Raw genomic sequence first — 17,732 nt, forward strand, 5'->3', positions numbered from 1 at the left:
AGCGGGATTCTTGTTAGTATGTACGGAAACTGTCTACACTATTGTCACGGCCTACAGCGATGCACGAGTGTCAGAGTTCTCTGGGATTTATCACCACCAGAAAGCCGGAACGCGCCAAAAATGAAGATTGTACGATTGTTAAAATTCCCGACGATTGCACAATTCTCATGGGTTCGTTAGTTTCGCCGTTTTACCTATATCACCTATGTACAAGAATGTACGGGATAGCACGGATGGCAACCCATATCCACTCGCTAAGCAATCAAAGTCACCCTAGCCAGCCATTCTCTGCACCGCCTGGCTTCTGATATTCTTCAGGCTTTCCCGAAATCCTGCCTCGAAGGCAGTACAGACTGCCACTTCATGATAATTATCGGGTTCATCATAGTAACAGAAACGCCGTTCGAAGGTTTCAATCAGCGTTTGTACTTTGTCCAATTCATTCGTGAGCACTTGGGCTACCACCCGTCTAGAATCACGCTTGCTCAGTTCGAACTCCCCGATTCTCATTGAAGGACATAGCAAAACCGTAGGGATTGAACAATTAAGGTAATCGAAATCTAGAATGATTTTATGATACCACCTGAGAATCTTGGTTAGTACTTCGGCCACTAACGTGGGAAAATACGGTTCCACGGAGCAATCACACTCCACCACCACTTTGATGTTGTCCATTGCCTCCTTATTGAGCCGTAGAAGTGTACCAAGACTGGGACTTTGAGGCACAGTCGCATTTCGGCGACAAGAACCAAGCGGAAGTGAAAGTGTTCTGAGTGTGTCCAAGATCAAGCTAGTGCATGATTGAGCGTGCTCCGAAGAGTTACTTGGGCCTGGAAGAGATGCGGGCGAGAAGTGTGGCAGAGGTGAGGCCAAATCAAGTGCCAAGTCCATCTGATTACTTGGCTGCACAGGCTGTTGTGTGAAAGTTGGTTGAATTGTAGTGATGTCAAATGGAAGGTTAAGCTCGTGGTCCAAGAACTGCCAGTCCTCCAGATGTTGACTGCCAGGAGAAATGAGAGTTGATGTAGATGTGATTGTAGTCCCCGAAGAACAGTCGAGATAGTTGTCCGGAATCAACTCAGGATCGTAGAGCGTAGAGAGTATGTTCAGGTCTAGACCTGTCGAGCAAGGGGGAGAGATACTAGGCGAGCGATGAGAGAGTCGTGGCCGTCCTTTTGGTCGAGCAAGTCCGTAAGTGCAAGCTTGATTCCTCATCACACAACGCTCACACCGAGGATGTTGCTTTCCACAGCGCAACTTGGACTTGGCACAAGCGTTGCAGCTGTTACGGGTCTTTCGACTGTTTGTAGTGTTGGAGTTGTCGTCAGACAGACTGGGAGCTGTGAGTGGAGGTGAGAGGTCAAGCATTTTGATTTTGGTAACTTTTATTCACTTGAATGCTAAGGTGCTATCGCTTTTACCTTACTGCTGGACTGTACCCTTAGCAGGGTACTTATGTCCCTCCCGTCTTGCCAACGGCTGCACAAAATGAATCGGACTTGATATCTATGTGAGCGCAAATCCGATGATAGCATGATACAATAACTAAATAAGCGCGCCCTCAGGGGAAGAAATCCAATGATTGGTCCTATTCGCATGTTCAAGGCTGCGCCAAGAACCAATTCCGGGCGGAAATCGTCTACATTTGAGGCTACTGTGGATGTCGGGAATACCCCGGAATCCCGATCGAATCCCGGCGGTCAGTGGGTTTTGGCACTGTTGACCGCTTTGTCAGGTGATTTGGAGGACTGTATGTTCACGTGATTATATACAATATCGGTATTGTCTAACGGTTATGTGACGATGTGACGATGAAAATGATAATATTAATGTCTTCTTATCATTCTAAATATATAGGGGCTATATGCATGCAAAGTGAAAAGGGATTCTATCTGGTCTATAGTATACGGATCAATAATCCAGCGTTCATGCAAGCAGTTGACAGTGGTCCATATGGTGTACACATATCAAATTACTAAGTAGAAAAACAATGTACAGAAATACTTCAAATACAAAATGATCCTACCACAATCCCATGTCTAGACAGCCTGCAGAACCGCCATCCCCAACACTCCCGGGACCAACAACGCCCTACTCATCTCTGATAGACCCGTGGGCACCACACCTCCACCACTCGACGTCGCCGTCGTAAATGTCAAAGTGGCAGCGGCCGTTCCCGTCGAAGCTGCAGGAGTATACGCCGTAACACTGGCCGGCCAATCCCCGACAGCACTCGGCAACGCCGTTCCAGTGCCAATTTCCACTACCTCATCTTCACCCTCATCCTGATCATCATCATCCTTCAGCGTCGCCACCCCTACAAACTGATCATTATAATCCACGGCGACATACATCCTTCTCAAAAAGGGAACACCCAGCTCCGCATGGGTCTTGTAATCCGACTCTTGGGCCTGGATACCGAACTTGCACAGTCCGTCACGCGTCCAGGGGACGAAGAGCTCATCCCAGCCTACAGAGAAGGTCATGTTTCCAATGACTAGGGAGAAAGTATGGAATTTGCTTTCCTGGCGGGAGCAGGGAAGGACGCCGTAGAATCTTGAACTGGAAATTACGCCGTCGGTGGTTATGTTCAGGTCGTTGTAAAGGGATTGGACGGTTGAGTTGGGGAGGTAGGTGATTAGTTCGTCGGTCCTTAGCATCATTGGAGTTGAAGAGGGGATGGGGTAGGTTAAATTGTCGTTGGTGTTGGTGGTTAGTTGGAGGGAGTCGGCTTCGAGAGTGACGAAGGGGTTGTTGGTAATGGTGTGATCAGCGAAGGAGAAGGCTTGCAGGGGCCCGTTGAATTTGGAGGTGTTGATACCTCCGAAGATAATGCTGGGGGTGGTGGTGTTGCCGTTGTCGCCAATCAGGCTGAAGGAGGGGGAGGTGGTCAGGCCGCGGTCAACGAGGATGTAGGGGAAGCTGGTGTTGACGGAGGAGAGGCCGAGGGAGCTGTCTACTTGAGTGTTAGTTGATGGGCTAATGGTGAGTGGTGAGGAAGAGGGGAGAAACTGACAGGAAATGTAGGACAAAAGGTACATGTCGAGTGGGACTTGGTCGGCTGCGTGGTCTCCAAGCGTTATGGTATCGGAGTAGGTGTAGTCGACGCCTGCATCGTGTTTCTGTGTGTAGGTGAGGTGCTGATAGGTGGATGAATCGGTAGGTTTGTAGAAGCCGAATTCCGAGCAGAGTTCATCGTCGGAACAAGTGTAGTTCTCATCGAGGGTGTATGCGGGCTCGACCCTTGAGCGCGTAAGATCAAGTAGGAAACTTAGTGACTGCGGAGGTGTTCCGATCGAGGCATTCATCCAGTAGCTGTCGCCCTGTTGATTGTTAGGGTTGTCGAGTTCGTGATATGTATGGAGAGTGAAATGGCAGACTGACATATATCACTAGGGAAGCTTCTAATGTCTTGAGGCTGCCCCGCTTGACAACACGGACATCCTCAAGATGGTCAAAAGGAAAGGGAACCACAGATGAATCATCTCTCTGGCTCGATAGGGCACTGCTGCAGATGGACAGCGCCAACGTGATGGTGAGGCGCAAAGAAGTTGATGGCATTGTGATGAAGTGAGATCAGACACATCTATCTTTCGACGATTCTCTAAAATCGGTCTGTTGACTGGGGTTCCTCATCGATGCAGGGTCTTGCTTTTATCAAGTGATGATAGAAATCACATTTACGCCCAAATCAAGGAACCACGGGGCACACTCCGCCGCCCGCTTGGCAGCCCCAAGGCCAAGGCTCGAAGACCCTGCAAGACGAATAACGAGCTCCATATTCAGGCACATAAAGGGACTATATTTCAGGGGTCCAAGCCATGCGAATCTCGGGTGGGGGTAGGATTAGCCTTTACTGGTAGAGGTTAGGGTTGCCGAGAGTCCGGCGAATCACAAGTTTGATTGTAGGGAATCCGATTGGACGGAGGAATCACCCAAAGTCTGAGGTTACATTGGGGCTCGTATTGATTCAAGTTGTTTTATGTTATGCTGCACAGCTAGGTATAAGTGCTGGGTCTGTATTCCTTGGCTGTTTGATTATTTTGTTGGGTTATTTAAAAATTGAATCATGCGGAAGCCTCATCCGTTAAGGCTGACACTAACTGAGTATGGAACAATTCAACCCAACTGGGTTAGATCACCATAGCCGAGATCACATGATATAAGCGTCTCTCAGGCACCATATGTCAGGCATCATATTCATCTTTGCTTTTGCTGCAATTGGGCGAGGGCCTCCTTCCCCGCAGACTATAACAAGCCCGGAGTTCAATGATATGGATCTTATGGCGATAGGTCATGATGAATTCCATAAACGGCCTGTTCATCTCGTCCCGGATGACTAGGACCCTCGTCGCTTTGCTGACCTTGACCAAGAAGAGGATGAGGCTGAGCAGAGTGGCTTGTCTCGTGTTTATCGCTTAACGCCCGACTGGCGTGATGAGAAAACCTTCTGTTGGAGCGGGGCAGCGGGCACTGATGCTGTCAATCATTCTTTCAGTGGGTGCTACTGCTAATCCTAATCCTACCCTAGGAGCCCCAAGCTCAGCTGCAATACCGAAAATGCCTTTTACCTCTGATCCAGATGCAGACCCAAACCAGACTTGTCCACACGTGGTTCTGCGGAAAAGGGCGGATTACATTGGAATTGAGAATACCCCCATTGCCATCTTCCTGATCAATGCGTCTATCTGTTTGGACTGTAATCTGGTGTTGCAAGTCATTGAAGCTGTCAAGCCGGGTTGGGTAAATAAGAACGCGTATCTCGGTCTAGCTGACTACCAGCGGGCGAAATAAGAGGACGACTGGTTTACTATAGTACCTCAATTTACCCTGCATCTGCAGCAGCCCGAAGGAAGGGAGGATGCTGACTTGGACCAACCTACAACCTTCCACTTTCTCAAACGTGCTGCCACTGCACGTTACGAAGCGCAGTTCTTCGATTGGCAAGCGGGCAAGAGCCTCGAATATACGGGGAAATTTCTCGCTCAGTCTCATGAAGTGACGCCTGATTCAGGCTCACCAGCAGCTTTTGAACGAGCCCGTCACTGGTTGTCATACTGTGACGAGCATGACGAAGCTTGTAAGCCCCCGAACCCTGATTACAAACCGCGGCGTCTTATCAATGTCGGCTCGTCGAATGGCACACACGAGCCATTCCTTTTCGAACCTGTCGAGCCAGTACGCTACGCATGCCTTAGCTACTGCTGGGGAAAGGATCTCCACCAAGTCTTGACTACAACGACCCATAACCTGGAGTCGCATTACCAAGCTATTGAACTCTCCACGTTACCACTCGCCCTTCAAGATGCCATTACTGTCTGCCGAAGCCTTGAGATACCTAATTTATGGGTCGACTCTCTGTGCATCGTCCAAGATGATCGTATTTCCTGGTTACACGATGCATCTGCAATGCAAGATATGAATCTCAACTCGTACCTTACCATCTCAGTCATGGAACCCAACTCATGCAAAATGGGATTCCTCGGCAAACAGCGCTTCGGTGATCCTACCTGGCAATAACTCCTTTGCACTACCCGCCCCGACACCGCCCCTCCTTTGGACCTGTTAATACGCCCCGGAAAGTTCTACCCCAGATCATATCGAGACCGATCATCTCTCGACACAAGAGGATGGTGCCTACAAGAATCCGTCCTACCGAACCGCAGACTCTGCTACGATGGCAACGAAATGATCTGGGAGTGCCTCTGTCGCCAGCTCTGTGAATGCGGACACGCAGTGGCACCCCAAGTACCAAGACACACGACGCTCGATTACGGCAAGCTCGGGGCTTCCATCAAAACCGAAATCCTGAAGACGAAAGTCCGATCCGAGAGACAAGGATATCCGGAGTGGCATCGGTCTTCGCTGGGCTCACGGTTATGGCTTGAGCCTCACCAGGCACCGTACCAGAGATGGAGAGATCTTGTCTCGGATTATTCCCACCGGTCACTCAGCAAAAGGCATGATCGGTTGCGGGCTATTTCCGGACTTGCAAAAATGGCGGGAAATCATATGCGGCAAGAGCTCGAAGCAGCGGATGAGTATCTGGCTGGTCTCTGGAGGAAAGAGCTTCCTTTTGATCTGACATGGGAGGTTGAGCCCCTAAGTGAAGGGGCGGAGGTACCAGAGAGTGGGACTGTGAATGCGAATGAAGCTGCATATTATATCCCAAGCTGGTCTTGAGCATCTGTGGGAAGACCTGTCACCTATCGATTTGACCTTCCTTTGGAGATATGGAAATATGAACCCGTGGCAGTTGATCAGTGCATTGTTGAGCGACTTCACTGTCAACATGAGCTACTGGAGGACCCTATGAGTGCTGTTACAGACGGTTCTATTGTAAAGAGCGCTTTTGCGCAAGTGAAGCTCATATGCCCCGAACCAACACATGAAACCGCTGGAGGAAATCACCAAGGTCCCATCATCGATGAAGAAGAAATTCGACGAGATACCTTTGTGCGGTGCTCGAATGGAGACATGGTAGGTGTGACTCTGGACCAGCCAGAGGTGAACAATCCAGACGAATCATGTTACTGCCTCCGATTATTTTCTTGGGTGTCTGAACGGAATCAGAGGATGGGCCCGGAAACATGGTTCCTCATATCAGTGCCATCGACGCGCAAACCAGGCGCTTTTGAGAGAAGGGGTGTTGGTCTGTGGGATAGATTGCTAGCAGGTACGGATAGCAGGTTGTGTCCTATCTTTGAAGGAGGTGAAACTGCTACGGTGGAGATTGTTTAGAGGAGATTGATGCTTGGTTGGGCTCACGTGGAAATATGACAGATCTGTAATAGATGATCTACATGTTTGGCTTTCAGTTGTAGTAGTGGGCTTGTCTCTATGGTGGGCTCATACTGGCTAGATTAGGATCGACAGTAGATGAATGAGAATACGAGAATTCTACAGCCTAGTGTGGCTATGGCGGGATATCTACAGGATCTATGTTGCATAATATTTCATGGCAATTGAACATCACATTTAAAATCATCATAAATATGACTGCATCTCACTCATCCCCCACACCCATCACTTCATCGCTTACCCCACAACCCAATACCCAGCCCCCTACCATCCATCACAACTATATCAAGGCTCCAGAAGTGTCAACTTCTCCGGCTGCTGCAACAGCAACAACGGCCCAGCAAGTACGCTGTCCTCCGTCGGCGCCCCAGCCTCATCAGCCACAGCGAGGGCAATAATACCCGCCCCCTTATCAAACTCCCCCGGAATAACCGTCTCATTAGTTTTGATATCAAACGGCACACTAATATTCAGCACCCCGTGAAAGAACACCGCATAGTAATCCCCTCTCTCAGTAAACCCAGGATCATTACTAAACTCCAACTGAATCTTCGATCCGGGATGCCCAGTAGTAGTATTCGTCACCAACCCAATCCCCGGCAAATTCTGATTCGGGTACGGATACTCCGGGTTCTCAGAAGGACAACTCCCCGACACGACGAAGGAATTGGTCAACGCCAGGATCTGGTTCGCGTAAGGATACACCGTATCCGCCGGTCCAGCGAAGGGGCTCACGTCCCAGACATCAATGAGGGACCAGACGTTGTGACGGGTCTCGACCTCCGCAACGGCGACGAGTGCGGAGCTGGTATCGGTCGTATTGGATTCGCGGACGAGGCCGGTCAGGAAGGCCATGCTGTTAACTTCGATATAGACTTGAAGGGCGAGGAAGGTTTCCGGGTCGTTGTCGAAGCCGAAGCTGTAGTTGCAGGGGCCTGGCTTCAGGGATGTAGAGGAGATTTCATCTTGGAAGATGCGGATGTGGCCGGCTTCGTTGTCGCGGATTTCAGCGATGCGGTCGTAGGTGCTGTTTGGGTAGCCGAGGTCGCTGAAGGAGGAGGGGGTGAAGGCTTCCACGCCTTGTTGATAGAAGGAGTAGATGATCCATTCGGCGCTGAGGAGGTTTTGAAATAGGAGGTCGTCGGGACCGGCGGGGCCGGAGGCTGTTGCTGGGATGACTCGGGTGTAGTTGGCTGGGATGGGGGTGGGCTTGCCGGTGTATGTTGCGAAGAGGGGGGATTCGCCGGGGATGGGGTTGGAGTCGAGCTTGGGGGATCTGGCCTTGGGGAGGGCTAGGGATAGCCCTATGAGGGAGGCTAGGGAGAGGATTTTGTGCGATAGCATCTTGATGTGAAGCTGAAGCTATCGCGTCTTCTTGGTCTTCTCAGCCGAGCTCCTAAGCAAGATTTGAATTATTCAGATGGGCAGTATAGAAATTAGTTGAATGCTTGAGATGAGCAGTGATATTTATATGGTCTCTGCCCAACTCCTTGATATTATACAACATCAATTCGGACAAGTACTGACATCAGACGCATTGACAGCACTGAGCTGCGCCTCTCTGAGCCTCTGTGCCCAAACCATGATTCTCTGGCAGTGCATGTAATAGGATAAATGTGTTGCACGTAACTGTATCTCGATGCAGTCATATTTCCATGTCCGTTAGTTAGAAAGTTGACCAATCGTAACAGCATCTTATATGCGGATGAGGCTAGCCCTAATCTGGAAAGTGATTCGTAGGCACGAATAAGATTTCCCGATGCGGTAACGCGGGGTAGCCGGCAGCTCAAAAGTCAAAGAAAACGAAGCCTTGCAATGTGGACTCAGCCCCACGTCAGTTAGACATCGCCCATAATATTAGAAAAAAAGGGCCGCTCTCAGACAAGGATTTTGTACGTAGCTTGGCATTAGTCGAGAACGGAGTTTTAACGTATCACACGGAGAATCCCTCCGATCCGATGCTGCTGCCTTGTCCTTGTAGGGCCACGTCTCAGCCACCGAACGAGGATACTTGCCAAAAGGGGTGATGTGTTTCGTACGGACATACGAGACTTCAAAGGTTTTCATGAAATAGAAGTCTTCATGGTAAACTTTCTTGGATGGCTTGTCTATAAAGGCCGCATCCGGCCGTGCTGTAGCTCAGAGCTATGATGATACAAAATTTGATTCATTCAAGTCACTCGGAAGATAAAGAAAGGGAAGATTATCGTGTCATTCTGTCCGCGTCCTAGTCGGGTCAATACCAAAAATGACTGTCGTCACAGAAAAAGGTGTTGCGATTGCCGAGTTAATCGTCTATATACCCATATCCTTGGTTACTCCCTTCGTCGTCCTCCGCCATGGCTTTCACAGACAGCTCGGGTGGATCTACCTCTTCATATTCAGCGGAATTAGAATCGCAGGTGCTGTGATGGAGATCCTCAGTGATTCGCATCCAGACAACACCTCTGATGTGGAGTGGGCTATCATATTGCAGTCAGTGGGGCTCTCTCCACTACTGCTGTCTAGTCTTGGCTTATTGAAGAGAGTGTATGTTATCACCTAAACGACTTTGTTGCTTTAACCCCATCAAGGAACTCACAATTGACAGTTTCGATGAAATATGCGACCATGGGCCATCAGCCCAAGGCTCCAAAGCCACTTCACTATTGCAGAGATTGAGTTCCTTCAGCATTGTCGCAACGAAGATGTAAGAACCAATACTTAATCCGGGGAAGTTTTGACGCTGACACAGTTGAACTTAGTCTAGAAATCTATAACAAGAAAGCAACCGCTATCTCTGGTCGCAGCAAAGTCGTTCAGTTACTCCATATCCCAGCCCTTATTGCGTTGATTCTTTCGATCATCGGCGGAATAAATCAATACTCGTCAAACACCTCCGAACATTCTGAAGGACAAAACGAAACCAAAGCTGGAATCATCCTGTTCCTCGCAATATACATCGTGCTTTGCATCCTGTGGTCGACAACAGTCAGGGACCTCCCTCGGATGGCACCAAGCCAGAAGCGTATCGTCGGCGTGGTTCTGTCAGCGTTGCCGTTGATCGCTTGTCGTCTGCTGTACAGTCTTATCACCGATTTCAGCCATGACCGTCAATTTTCCTTGGTCGATGGAAATTTTACTATCCGGCTGTGCATGGCCACCATCGAGGAATTCCTTGTGGTTCTGATGTACGCCGTGCTGGGTGTGTTTACTCCACGTTCTGAAGTCGCAGTGAACAGGACAGATTCAATTTCTCAGAAACAGTCATATCAGTCCGGGAATATGCAGTTCAATACTTCGCCTCTTGATCACCGCAATGCCCATAACCTTGGCGGGTACGAGTCAGTTTAGCCGAATACAACAGCTCCCGGTGGTCGCGTCTACTATGTGGCGAGAAATCAGGCAAACAAAAGTCTGGAAGTTGAGAGTTTGATAATAATGTTGATTTTTTGCCATCTTTCATTCAAAAGCATTTGTTGTTTGAGAAGTCGAAGAGTCGTAAACCTTTTTCATGCCTTTTTCATGCCTGAATAATACTAAATCAGTGTAGAGAAGCGGAAGGCGTTGTCAGCTGTCTATAGAGCTCCGGCTTCGTTCAACACTGCCCCATCCCGGTCGTCTTGTTCCGGCGAAGAATACTCTGGAGATAGCCAGGCCCGCGTACTCTCGCCCTCTCGTACCAGTTGTGCCATTGCTAATGCCTGGTTGATTCCCATAGAACGGCCAATTCTGCTTAAACAACTTATGATCCAAGCTCGAAGTTCCTTGGACGCATAACCAGAATCCGCAGCAATCAACAAAGGCCACATTAAGGCGAAACCCCCGGCCGCTGGAACCACCAATGGAGACCCAGAGGACAAGCGAGGCGACTTAGATGCACGATGCTTATCCATGTCTGACGAGCTCTGAAAGGTTGAATGACTGGAGGTTTTGTCGACATGGTTGTCGTCCACAACCGATCCGAGATGAAATGGCACACTTGCGCAAATATCCTCAACTAATTGACGGGATATTTCCTGGCATTGCCGCAATACATGATGATGTGCTTCTTTTGTGTTGCCGAGCAAAGGAGTCTTCATGGCTCTGATTGCTTCAACGATCAATTCCAGGAGTACCAGCCTGGCAGATCGATAGTTGTTCCAGAAGCTACTCACGGTAATATCTCGGTAAGTGTGATATTGGGCTCCCCAAACAGTGTTATCCATATGCACTCTGTGAGCTAGGGCAACGTTGACAGTCCTGTAGCCCATTGAAGCAGGTATATCGGACATTATCGATTGGAGCTGTGCATCTAATTCTAAGGCGCAACGCACTATGTCCGAAGGGCAACTTATTGTACCCTCCTTGATATCGGCACAGAGATCACCGAGTGGAATGGTCACGCCACTCAGTCGATCGATAATTGCATCGTCTTTATTCAGTCGGTATTTAGCTGCTTCTTGACTGAGACCACGAATAATTGCCGAGGTATGCTTTTGCCGATACACATGACTGAGCACCTGGGTAGCCTCTGATTAGTATCTTCCCCGAATGGGCTTTATATTTATCCCACTGAAAGAGATGTAGCTGAGGATCCGACTAGGTTAACTCACTATCTGGGTACGTAACTGACTGAATAGCGCCAATCCTTCCGGTCGAGATAATTGCTCTCGACCCCTGGTCTCAATCAAGATTGCCGCGCCATCTAAGTGATTGATCCATCTTGTCATAAAGAGGTCATCGCCGCAGGTCAATACCTGGGAAAAATCTCGTTAAGATAAAGCAGCTTGCCACTCAGGTGAATCTCTCACTTCAAACATGCTCAATAGCACAACTGTTGCTAAAGTTTCATCCCTCGTACACAGATGCGCGTTACCGAGGGAGTTATTAGTTTGCGACAACGCAGTCATATAGTGTTTACGGGCTGTATACATCATCTGGGGGGACCTATGGATATTGGACATTGCCGCCAGACCGGCAGCCGTAAGAGCATCGTCCACAGCGGAGCTCTTCAAATGATTTGTCAAAGTCGAAAGGTACGGCATATACGCCCCTCGATCACCCTTGGCAATGTAATTCACAAAGAGATATCCCTTCGCCAGTTCTGCGGTTGGATGCGATAGGCTTGAGGAAGGTGAAGGCGAGTAAGTCAGCATTTGGTTGCCGTCACCCTTGACGGTCCGCTTTTGTCGCTTGCTAATTTCTTTGGATTCCTTTTCGGCTTTGAGTTGTGCCTTGCGAATAACATCACGACTCTGGTCACGAAAGGTATACTCCAAAGCAGATCGATACCCGGGACAGTCAACTTTGGCCCGAATGCACTGGGAGCATGCTGGTTTCCCCCAATCGCACTATTGGATGGCAGTTTTTGTTTAGCTTATTTCAACATTTACACCATTCACTCTGCCCCTCTCCGCGTCTGCCAATGTACATGACGGCTAATCACAGAGATGGTAAAGTAGAATAAACAACAAAATAGAGACACGCCGGTACCTTTAGGCGCCGCGGGCGACAGCGTTCGCAGGCTAGACTTGGTTTTCCGTTGTAAACCATCCTTGTAGGATGCTAAACTGAATATCTGTGTGCCTGAAACTGTAGGAAATCACTGTGAGTTTATTACCACTCTTATGGGTCCAAGAAAGACTAAGACTTCCGACAAACGAATTGAGTTGTAGGATGAGTTGAAGGAGAAGATAATATTGAGCTTGGCTGATGCCTAAGATGAGAGTCAAGCAATTCACGTGACAGAGCTTATCTCTCCTTAGTACCACGTGCCGGCAACCCAAAATAGTATCTAAGGCCGACATTATCCAGGGATAAGACCTTCACTTCAATCAAGGGTGCACAATGTAGACATGCAGCCCCCAAGACTATCATTCTCTCTCCTCACTGGAAGGGCTGTACCACGCGTTGTCAGACGCCATTTCACTACCCACACAACCCTATGCTCTGGAATCAAGCCAGTGCTAGTCAGGCTCCTGGAAGATGGCTCAGGTAATCGCTTTTTGACTTCATAGTGCGAATAAAACCGATGAATCATAGAAGTGCACATAAACAAAGATGAGATATTCAAATATCAACGATACAGATGGATGTATGTACCTAAACATCTCGAGCTTGTTCAACTAGTCTCATAACAGTACTAGAAGGAGAGATCCCCAACATCTGGCTGCACGGTACCGTGAATCCAACCTAGACAACCTCCTTGAGGCAGCCAATCTATCCACTGACTATAAGGGGGCGCGATATAAAATCCAAGCTTCTGGAAGGATGGTAGTCTGTTCAGCTAACCATGCCAAACAGGCGTGAAGGTGTCGAAATGTGTGGAAGGACAGAACAGCAAAGCCTTCGTATTAACGATGGATAATGGCGAACAACTTGTTGCTAGGCTGCCCAATCCTAACGCCGGCCCTGCTTTCTTTACTACAGCCTCGGAAGTAGCCACCCGAAATTTTGTATGTAGGTTTTTTCATGCGATGTTGAAGATGCTGACATATGCCAGGTCCGCGAGTTCTTGGGGATTCCGGTCCCGCACATCTATGCCTAGTCTACAGACAGGTCGAACTCAGGCGGAGCTGAGTATATTATGGAGGAAAAGGCCAAAGGATATTCGCTTGGGAGTATTTGGGGCCGACTGTCTAGGTCCTCGCAATTTGTGATTATTGACCAAGTTGTTGAAATAGAGAGGAAACTGGCATCTGTATCGTTCCCCATGCAAGGGTGCCTCTACTACACGTCCGACCTCAAATCGGAGGTTCCTGATGTTAAAGGCCTCGATACTATGCTTAGCATATCGCCAGGGCTGAACATAGAGGATTGCAGGCAGTTGTCCTGTTTCGGAATTGGACCATCTAATGACCGAAAATTGTGGAATGTCTTTCGCCATTCCACAAGACTGGATAGAGGACCATGTAAGACATGGACTCATCTTCCAAAGAGGTAGAACCTCTCTTTCGATATCAACTCTACTGACAACCGATCAGGGACCAACCTTATCCATTACGTGACTGCTCTTGGAAGTAACGAACTGAACTGGGCAAGATGCCATGCAAAGCCAAGAATGAACTACTACCGGTCAATAGAGACTCCAGAAAATCCCAACGAGTACCTGGCTCTTCTCCAGCGCTATCTCGACATTGCCCCACACCTAGTACCAAATCAGCCCTGCTCTGAATATGACAACATTAACACGCTGTCACACCCAGACCTCCACCTCGACAATATATTCATCGATCGTGAAACACACCAGATCACTTCCATCATAGACTGGCAACTCGCTGCCATAACGCCATCATTTTTACAACATCCTCACCCGCAAATGCTGGAACTCTCGCTTAGCCCAGGCAGCGATGAACAAAGAGGCAGGGAAAAGGAGCTACTCGAATACTACTACAAAGTAACAGAAAAAGTAAATCCAGCCCGAGCTGAGGCATTAAAGGACCCATACCTATCGACACGAGTCACCCCCATTAATCTGATATCTGGATGTTGGGAACGCGAGGACACTTTCTCACTGCGTGAGTCTTTGATCAAGGTTGCCGCATACTGGGACCAACTCCGGCAAGACGACACACCATGCCCGGTTGACTTTGATGTCGATGAGCTAGCTGAACATGAACGCGAAAGGGAACTAATTGAGGGGCTTTCAAACATCGTTCAGCAGTTAGAAGAAGAAGGACTTATTCCGATTGGAGGGATGGTTCGGCCGGAGGAGTATGAACATGCCAAGATGGTGAGTGAGTACTTTAAGAGCGAGTTTATCAATCTAGCCGAGGGCGATCAACAACGGGAACTGCATGAAAAGGTATGGCCTTATTAGGGTTGAGTTTGTGGGTGTATGATGGTGTTGTCATATTAGTTGTTCAGAATCCGTGGGATATTATAAGTGCGGATTGGATCTGCTTCGTTTAGGCTGGGAAGGGCGTAGTAAAGCATCATTGATTGGAGCATCTATTTTTCGGGCGACAATCTTATGAATTTGACAGAAACTGAGGGGCTAAAGAGAGAGATACCGACATATGCATACCATATGAGCAAAAGAATCTAAAGGAAGTGACTGCTGGAAATCACACTCTCCGGACCGAGACAATACTACTACGATTATCACCGGGCATTCAATATGAATATCCCCTACCTCCAGATTCCAAGAGGATGTAGTATTGGGCTAATCTGCCTTACGAATATAGCAATGCTGGGCATTAGAGCCACCATTTTTCTCACGGCTCGTTAGATATCTACCAATCACCATAAGGCAACGGCCGCCATTTATTCAAAACACGCAACTCGTCAATGCGCCATCGATCCCACATCACAAACAACCACTCCCGCAAATCTTGCGCACTGCGAGCAGCAAAAAAATGTTTCCGCTGGCTCCATAGATTGGCCCATCGCCATATATCTTCTGGCCCACTGTCTGGGTCACGGAACCATGGCCGAGGGATGTACTTTTCTTCGTCCTCGGCACTAAAATGTTCGAGATCAGGAGATTCATCCCGCCCGAGCAAACGAGTCATGTCATTGATGAAAGAGTCGACACCCATACCATCGACTCGTGTTCCAGGTACGACTTGCGCAATCTGTTGTAAGTCCGTGTCCTTCTCCAGCGCGAATCGTCGAATATGAGTAAGGCCGCGAAACAAGTGAGACTCTGCGTATGCCTCTATGTATGATTGAAAGATCCACGAAGGCTTTTGGGGTATAGGCTCCAGCCAATTAGAACTGAGTTTGGGGTTCGAAAAAACTAGGATTTGTTTTCTCAGAGTCAGTTCTGACAGGATGATGTCATCGGAAAAGGATGGAAGAAGAAAGATGAAGCGTACCTGGGAGGATGAAGTTTGTATATAAGGACTCGGAAACGCAGACTAATTGTTCGTTCTCCCATGGTGCAAAATTATCGATATACAGTTTGCCGGTGTCAGATCTCAGTGCATATTTCCAGGACGGGTACAAGTTGCAAAATGTTTCGAATCGATACAGACTGCGACTAAACCGGTTTCTCTCCAATTTGGTTGGCGGAACACCTTGGGTCATCATGCCTTTCCAGAAGGTGTAGAGAGACAAGGCTTTTGGGGCTAAACGGTCGACAAAGTACTGCACGGACCTGTCAAATCGGCCTATCGAGCGAGCCTGAGAGAGTTTCCATTCCATAGAGTCGACGAAGTGGTGTTGGTCGCGGGCAAAGTATGGCGTCAAGAACTTTTCGGCCTGGTCGATGGACCAGTCCTGGATTTTGCTGGATGCGTGAGTTGCTAAGACATCATGCAGCAGATCAGCGTCGAATTGGCGTAGCACGACTGAACGCACGATAAATTCTTCTGCTCCTTTGAAGGCGTTATACAGGCATGGTCCGGTCATGACGGCGGCCTCCAGGGTTTTGATGTCTGGCGCGGCAGCGAGGATCGCTTGAAGGAGCTCGACGGGCAGCTCTTCAAGCGGTCTACCTGAGCCCTGTGCCATTTTGAGTTTCGACGTAGTTTGTGACGCTCGTTGTTAGAGTCAGTGAGTATTAGGAAGGCTGGCTATTGCTTATTGTGAGTGGGGAATGAATGGAGGACAAAACAGTGGGAAGACAGAGTCACTATATAATAGTAGTACGGTGGTCTCAGCCACCAAAGTTTTCTCTCTGCTTTGTTTCTCATGATATCCATTGACATTCTTTCAATTATATGGCAGTCGTGAGCTAATCATGGCGGGTCTCAATAATCCTACGAGAAAAGGGTTGCACCACGGCAGGTGCAGAACATTCTCCACAACTTGAGAGGTTCTCGATTTCCGTAACCATACACGTAATTCCAACCTCGGCTACTCCGACCCAAACAATGGATAAAAGAGGATAGAGCCAACATAGATTCGACAGCACGGTACACAAAGAAGGATGAATGGGCTACAACTTCCTTGTTTACAACATTCTAACATAATCTTTGTGTGAACAATCTTTGTCCGTAAGTAGAGCAAAGCTTGGAAAAAACCAATATATCAATTGATAATATCCTAATCGTATTCCATATCACAATCACCACATAACTGAACGCAATATGCCGTGGAATCAACCACCCTCATACCCCCCAAACTAATACTTCCCTTCTACTCCCCAAAAAGCTTATTCCCCCTAACCTTCCCCTCAAACCCGACAATATGCGTTGAATGACACCACGGCTTCTCCCGCACCTCCACGCTCAGCACATCAGCAAACACCCCACACCACCCCTCCCTACTCCAGCGCTCATTTATCTCCCTCCTCGTATCCTCATGAATCAACTCACCAAAGTCCTTAACCTGCGGATGCTCCCCCACATTATCATAAATCGTAGCCAACTGTATCAACTGCCCCAAGAACGTGATATTCCCATCGACACCGAGATCTTGATGCCGGATGAGAGCTTCTGCTACGGCATCTGCAATGTCACTGGGACAGTCGAAGGAGGATAAGATAGAGTGAGCTATAATGCCGCCGTGGAGGTCGAAGGACATATTCGTTGCGGTGAGGAGGGTAGGGGCGGTGCCGATGTCGTGCAGGAGGCAGGTTAGGGCCCAGGTTGTAAGGGAGAGGGGGTTGGTGGGGAATTGTTGTTTTAGGAGGATCATTCCTTGAATAATGGTTAGTGAGGGGGTGTTACGGGTTGGAATGCGGGGAGGGGTACCGTAGTAGTATACGCGCATAGAGTGGTTGATGGTGTCGTGGGGGAGGAGGGATTGGACGGATTCGAGGGTCTTGGCGACGAGGGGATCAGTGGATGGGAAGGGGATGTCGGTGACGGGGATGGGGGTGGGTGGGTGAATGAAGGGCTTGTCGGGAAAGATCAGGCCGGCGTTGGCGGGAGTGCTGGTCCAGCCGTTGAGGGAGATGTTGTCGCGAGACATTTTGATGTGAGGGTATAATGGTTGCTGAGTATAGGATGAGGGTTTTAAGATGGGTGCAAGGTGAATAGGATGATGGCAATGGGATTCTTATTCGATCTTATATAGATGGA

General features: G+C 48.7%; 9 protein-coding genes across 9 annotated transcripts; 3 read left to right on the forward strand and 6 right to left on the reverse strand.

Annotated features, from left to right (window-relative positions):
* Positions 1–116: 116 nt before the first annotated feature.
* On the reverse strand, positions 117–1,602 carry BO87DRAFT_89091 (uncharacterized protein). Its single transcript, XM_025629658.1, has one exon. The coding sequence runs from the start codon at positions 1,366–1,368 to the stop codon at positions 274–276; it is 1,095 nt and encodes a 364-aa protein (XP_025478439.1). The 5' UTR covers positions 1,369–1,602; the 3' UTR covers positions 117–273.
* Positions 1,603–1,961: 359 nt separating this feature from the next.
* On the reverse strand, positions 1,962–3,638 carry BO87DRAFT_336966 (acid protease). The gene is made up of 3 exons (XM_025620544.1): positions 3,385–3,638; positions 3,017–3,323; positions 1,962–2,956 (listed from the first exon to the last, which is right to left on the reverse strand). The coding sequence occupies exons 1-3, from the start codon at positions 3,559–3,561 to the stop codon at positions 2,040–2,042; spliced, it is 1,401 nt and encodes a 466-aa protein (XP_025478440.1). The 5' UTR covers positions 3,562–3,638; the 3' UTR covers positions 1,962–2,039.
* Positions 3,639–4,560: 922 nt separating this feature from the next.
* BO87DRAFT_397961 (heterokaryon incompatibility protein) lies at positions 4,561–6,741 on the forward strand (the record flags this gene model as incomplete). Its single annotated transcript, XM_025625348.1, has 5 exons — positions 4,561–4,765; positions 4,796–4,815; positions 4,846–5,500; positions 5,606–6,130; positions 6,185–6,741. 5 exons carry the CDS (start codon positions 4,561–4,563, stop codon positions 6,739–6,741), a joined length of 1,962 nt encoding a protein of 653 aa, XP_025478441.1.
* A 345-nt stretch (positions 6,742–7,086) lies between these two features.
* BO87DRAFT_416838 (uncharacterized protein) lies at positions 7,087–8,145 on the reverse strand (the record flags this gene model as incomplete). Its single annotated transcript, XM_025626774.1, has 1 exon — positions 7,087–8,145. The coding sequence occupies one exon, from the start codon at positions 8,143–8,145 to the stop codon at positions 7,087–7,089; it is 1,059 nt and encodes a 352-aa protein (XP_025478442.1).
* Positions 8,146–9,140: 995 nt separating this feature from the next.
* BO87DRAFT_311426 (uncharacterized protein) lies at positions 9,141–10,134 on the forward strand (the record flags this gene model as incomplete). Its single annotated transcript, XM_025619537.1, has 3 exons — positions 9,141–9,208; positions 9,392–9,490; positions 9,546–10,134. 3 exons carry the CDS (start codon positions 9,141–9,143, stop codon positions 10,132–10,134), a joined length of 756 nt encoding a protein of 251 aa, XP_025478443.1.
* Positions 10,135–10,358: 224 nt separating this feature from the next.
* Positions 10,359–12,315, reverse strand: BO87DRAFT_311270 (Zn(II)2Cys6 transcription factor; the record flags this gene model as incomplete). The annotated part of the gene is made up of 4 exons (XM_025619531.1): positions 10,359–11,282; positions 11,376–11,519; positions 11,574–12,113; positions 12,256–12,315. 4 exons carry the CDS (start codon positions 12,313–12,315, stop codon positions 10,359–10,361), a joined length of 1,668 nt encoding a protein of 555 aa, XP_025478444.1.
* Positions 12,316–12,617: 302 nt separating this feature from the next.
* BO87DRAFT_407623 (uncharacterized protein) lies at positions 12,618–14,581 on the forward strand (the record flags this gene model as incomplete). The annotated part of the gene is made up of 8 exons (XM_025626092.1): positions 12,618–12,756; positions 12,805–12,856; positions 12,903–13,035; positions 13,074–13,221; positions 13,317–13,673; positions 13,746–14,170; positions 14,201–14,498; positions 14,532–14,581. 8 exons carry the CDS (start codon positions 12,618–12,620, stop codon positions 14,579–14,581), a joined length of 1,602 nt encoding a protein of 533 aa, XP_025478445.1.
* Positions 14,582–14,996: 415 nt separating this feature from the next.
* On the reverse strand, positions 14,997–16,218 carry BO87DRAFT_439055 (uncharacterized protein; the record flags this gene model as incomplete). Its single annotated transcript, XM_025627916.1, has 2 exons — positions 14,997–15,529; positions 15,582–16,218. The coding sequence occupies 2 exons, from the start codon at positions 16,216–16,218 to the stop codon at positions 14,997–14,999; spliced, it is 1,170 nt and encodes a 389-aa protein (XP_025478446.1).
* Positions 16,219–16,845: 627 nt separating this feature from the next.
* Positions 16,846–17,671, reverse strand: BO87DRAFT_336978 (cyanamide hydratase family HD domain-containing protein; the record flags this gene model as incomplete). The annotated part of the gene is made up of 2 exons (XM_025620545.1): positions 17,403–17,671; positions 16,846–17,348 (listed from the first exon to the last, which is right to left on the reverse strand). The coding sequence occupies exons 1-2, from the start codon at positions 17,620–17,622 to the stop codon at positions 16,846–16,848; spliced, it is 723 nt and encodes a 240-aa protein (XP_025478447.1). The 5' UTR covers positions 17,623–17,671.
* Between the last annotated feature and the right edge of the window lie 61 nt (positions 17,672–17,732).

The sequence above is a fragment of the Aspergillus neoniger genome (genome assembly GCF_003184625.1).
Source record: "Aspergillus neoniger CBS 115656 unplaced genomic scaffold BO87scaffold_21, whole genome shotgun sequence".
NCBI classification, from domain to species: Eukaryota; Fungi; Ascomycota; class Eurotiomycetes; order Eurotiales; family Aspergillaceae; genus Aspergillus; species Aspergillus neoniger.

Bases quoted from the DNA above. Each gene is read 5' to 3' on its own strand.
- BO87DRAFT_336966 (XM_025620544.1), bottom strand. From the start codon at position 3,561: ATGCCATCAACTTCTTTGCGCCTCACCATCACGTTGGCGCTGTCCATC. The intron at 3,324-3,384 runs GTCAGTCTGCCA...AACAATCAACAG, and splicing joins AAGCTTCCCTAGTGATATAT to GGCGACAGCTACTGGATGAA. The intron at 2,957-3,016 runs GTCAGTTTCTCC...ACACTCAAGTAG, and splicing joins CCTTTTGTCCTACATTTCCT to ACAGCTCCCTCGGCCTCTCC.
- BO87DRAFT_89091 (XM_025629658.1), bottom strand. From the start codon at position 1,368: ATGCTTGACCTCTCACCTCCACTCACAGCTCCCAGTCTGTCTGACGAC.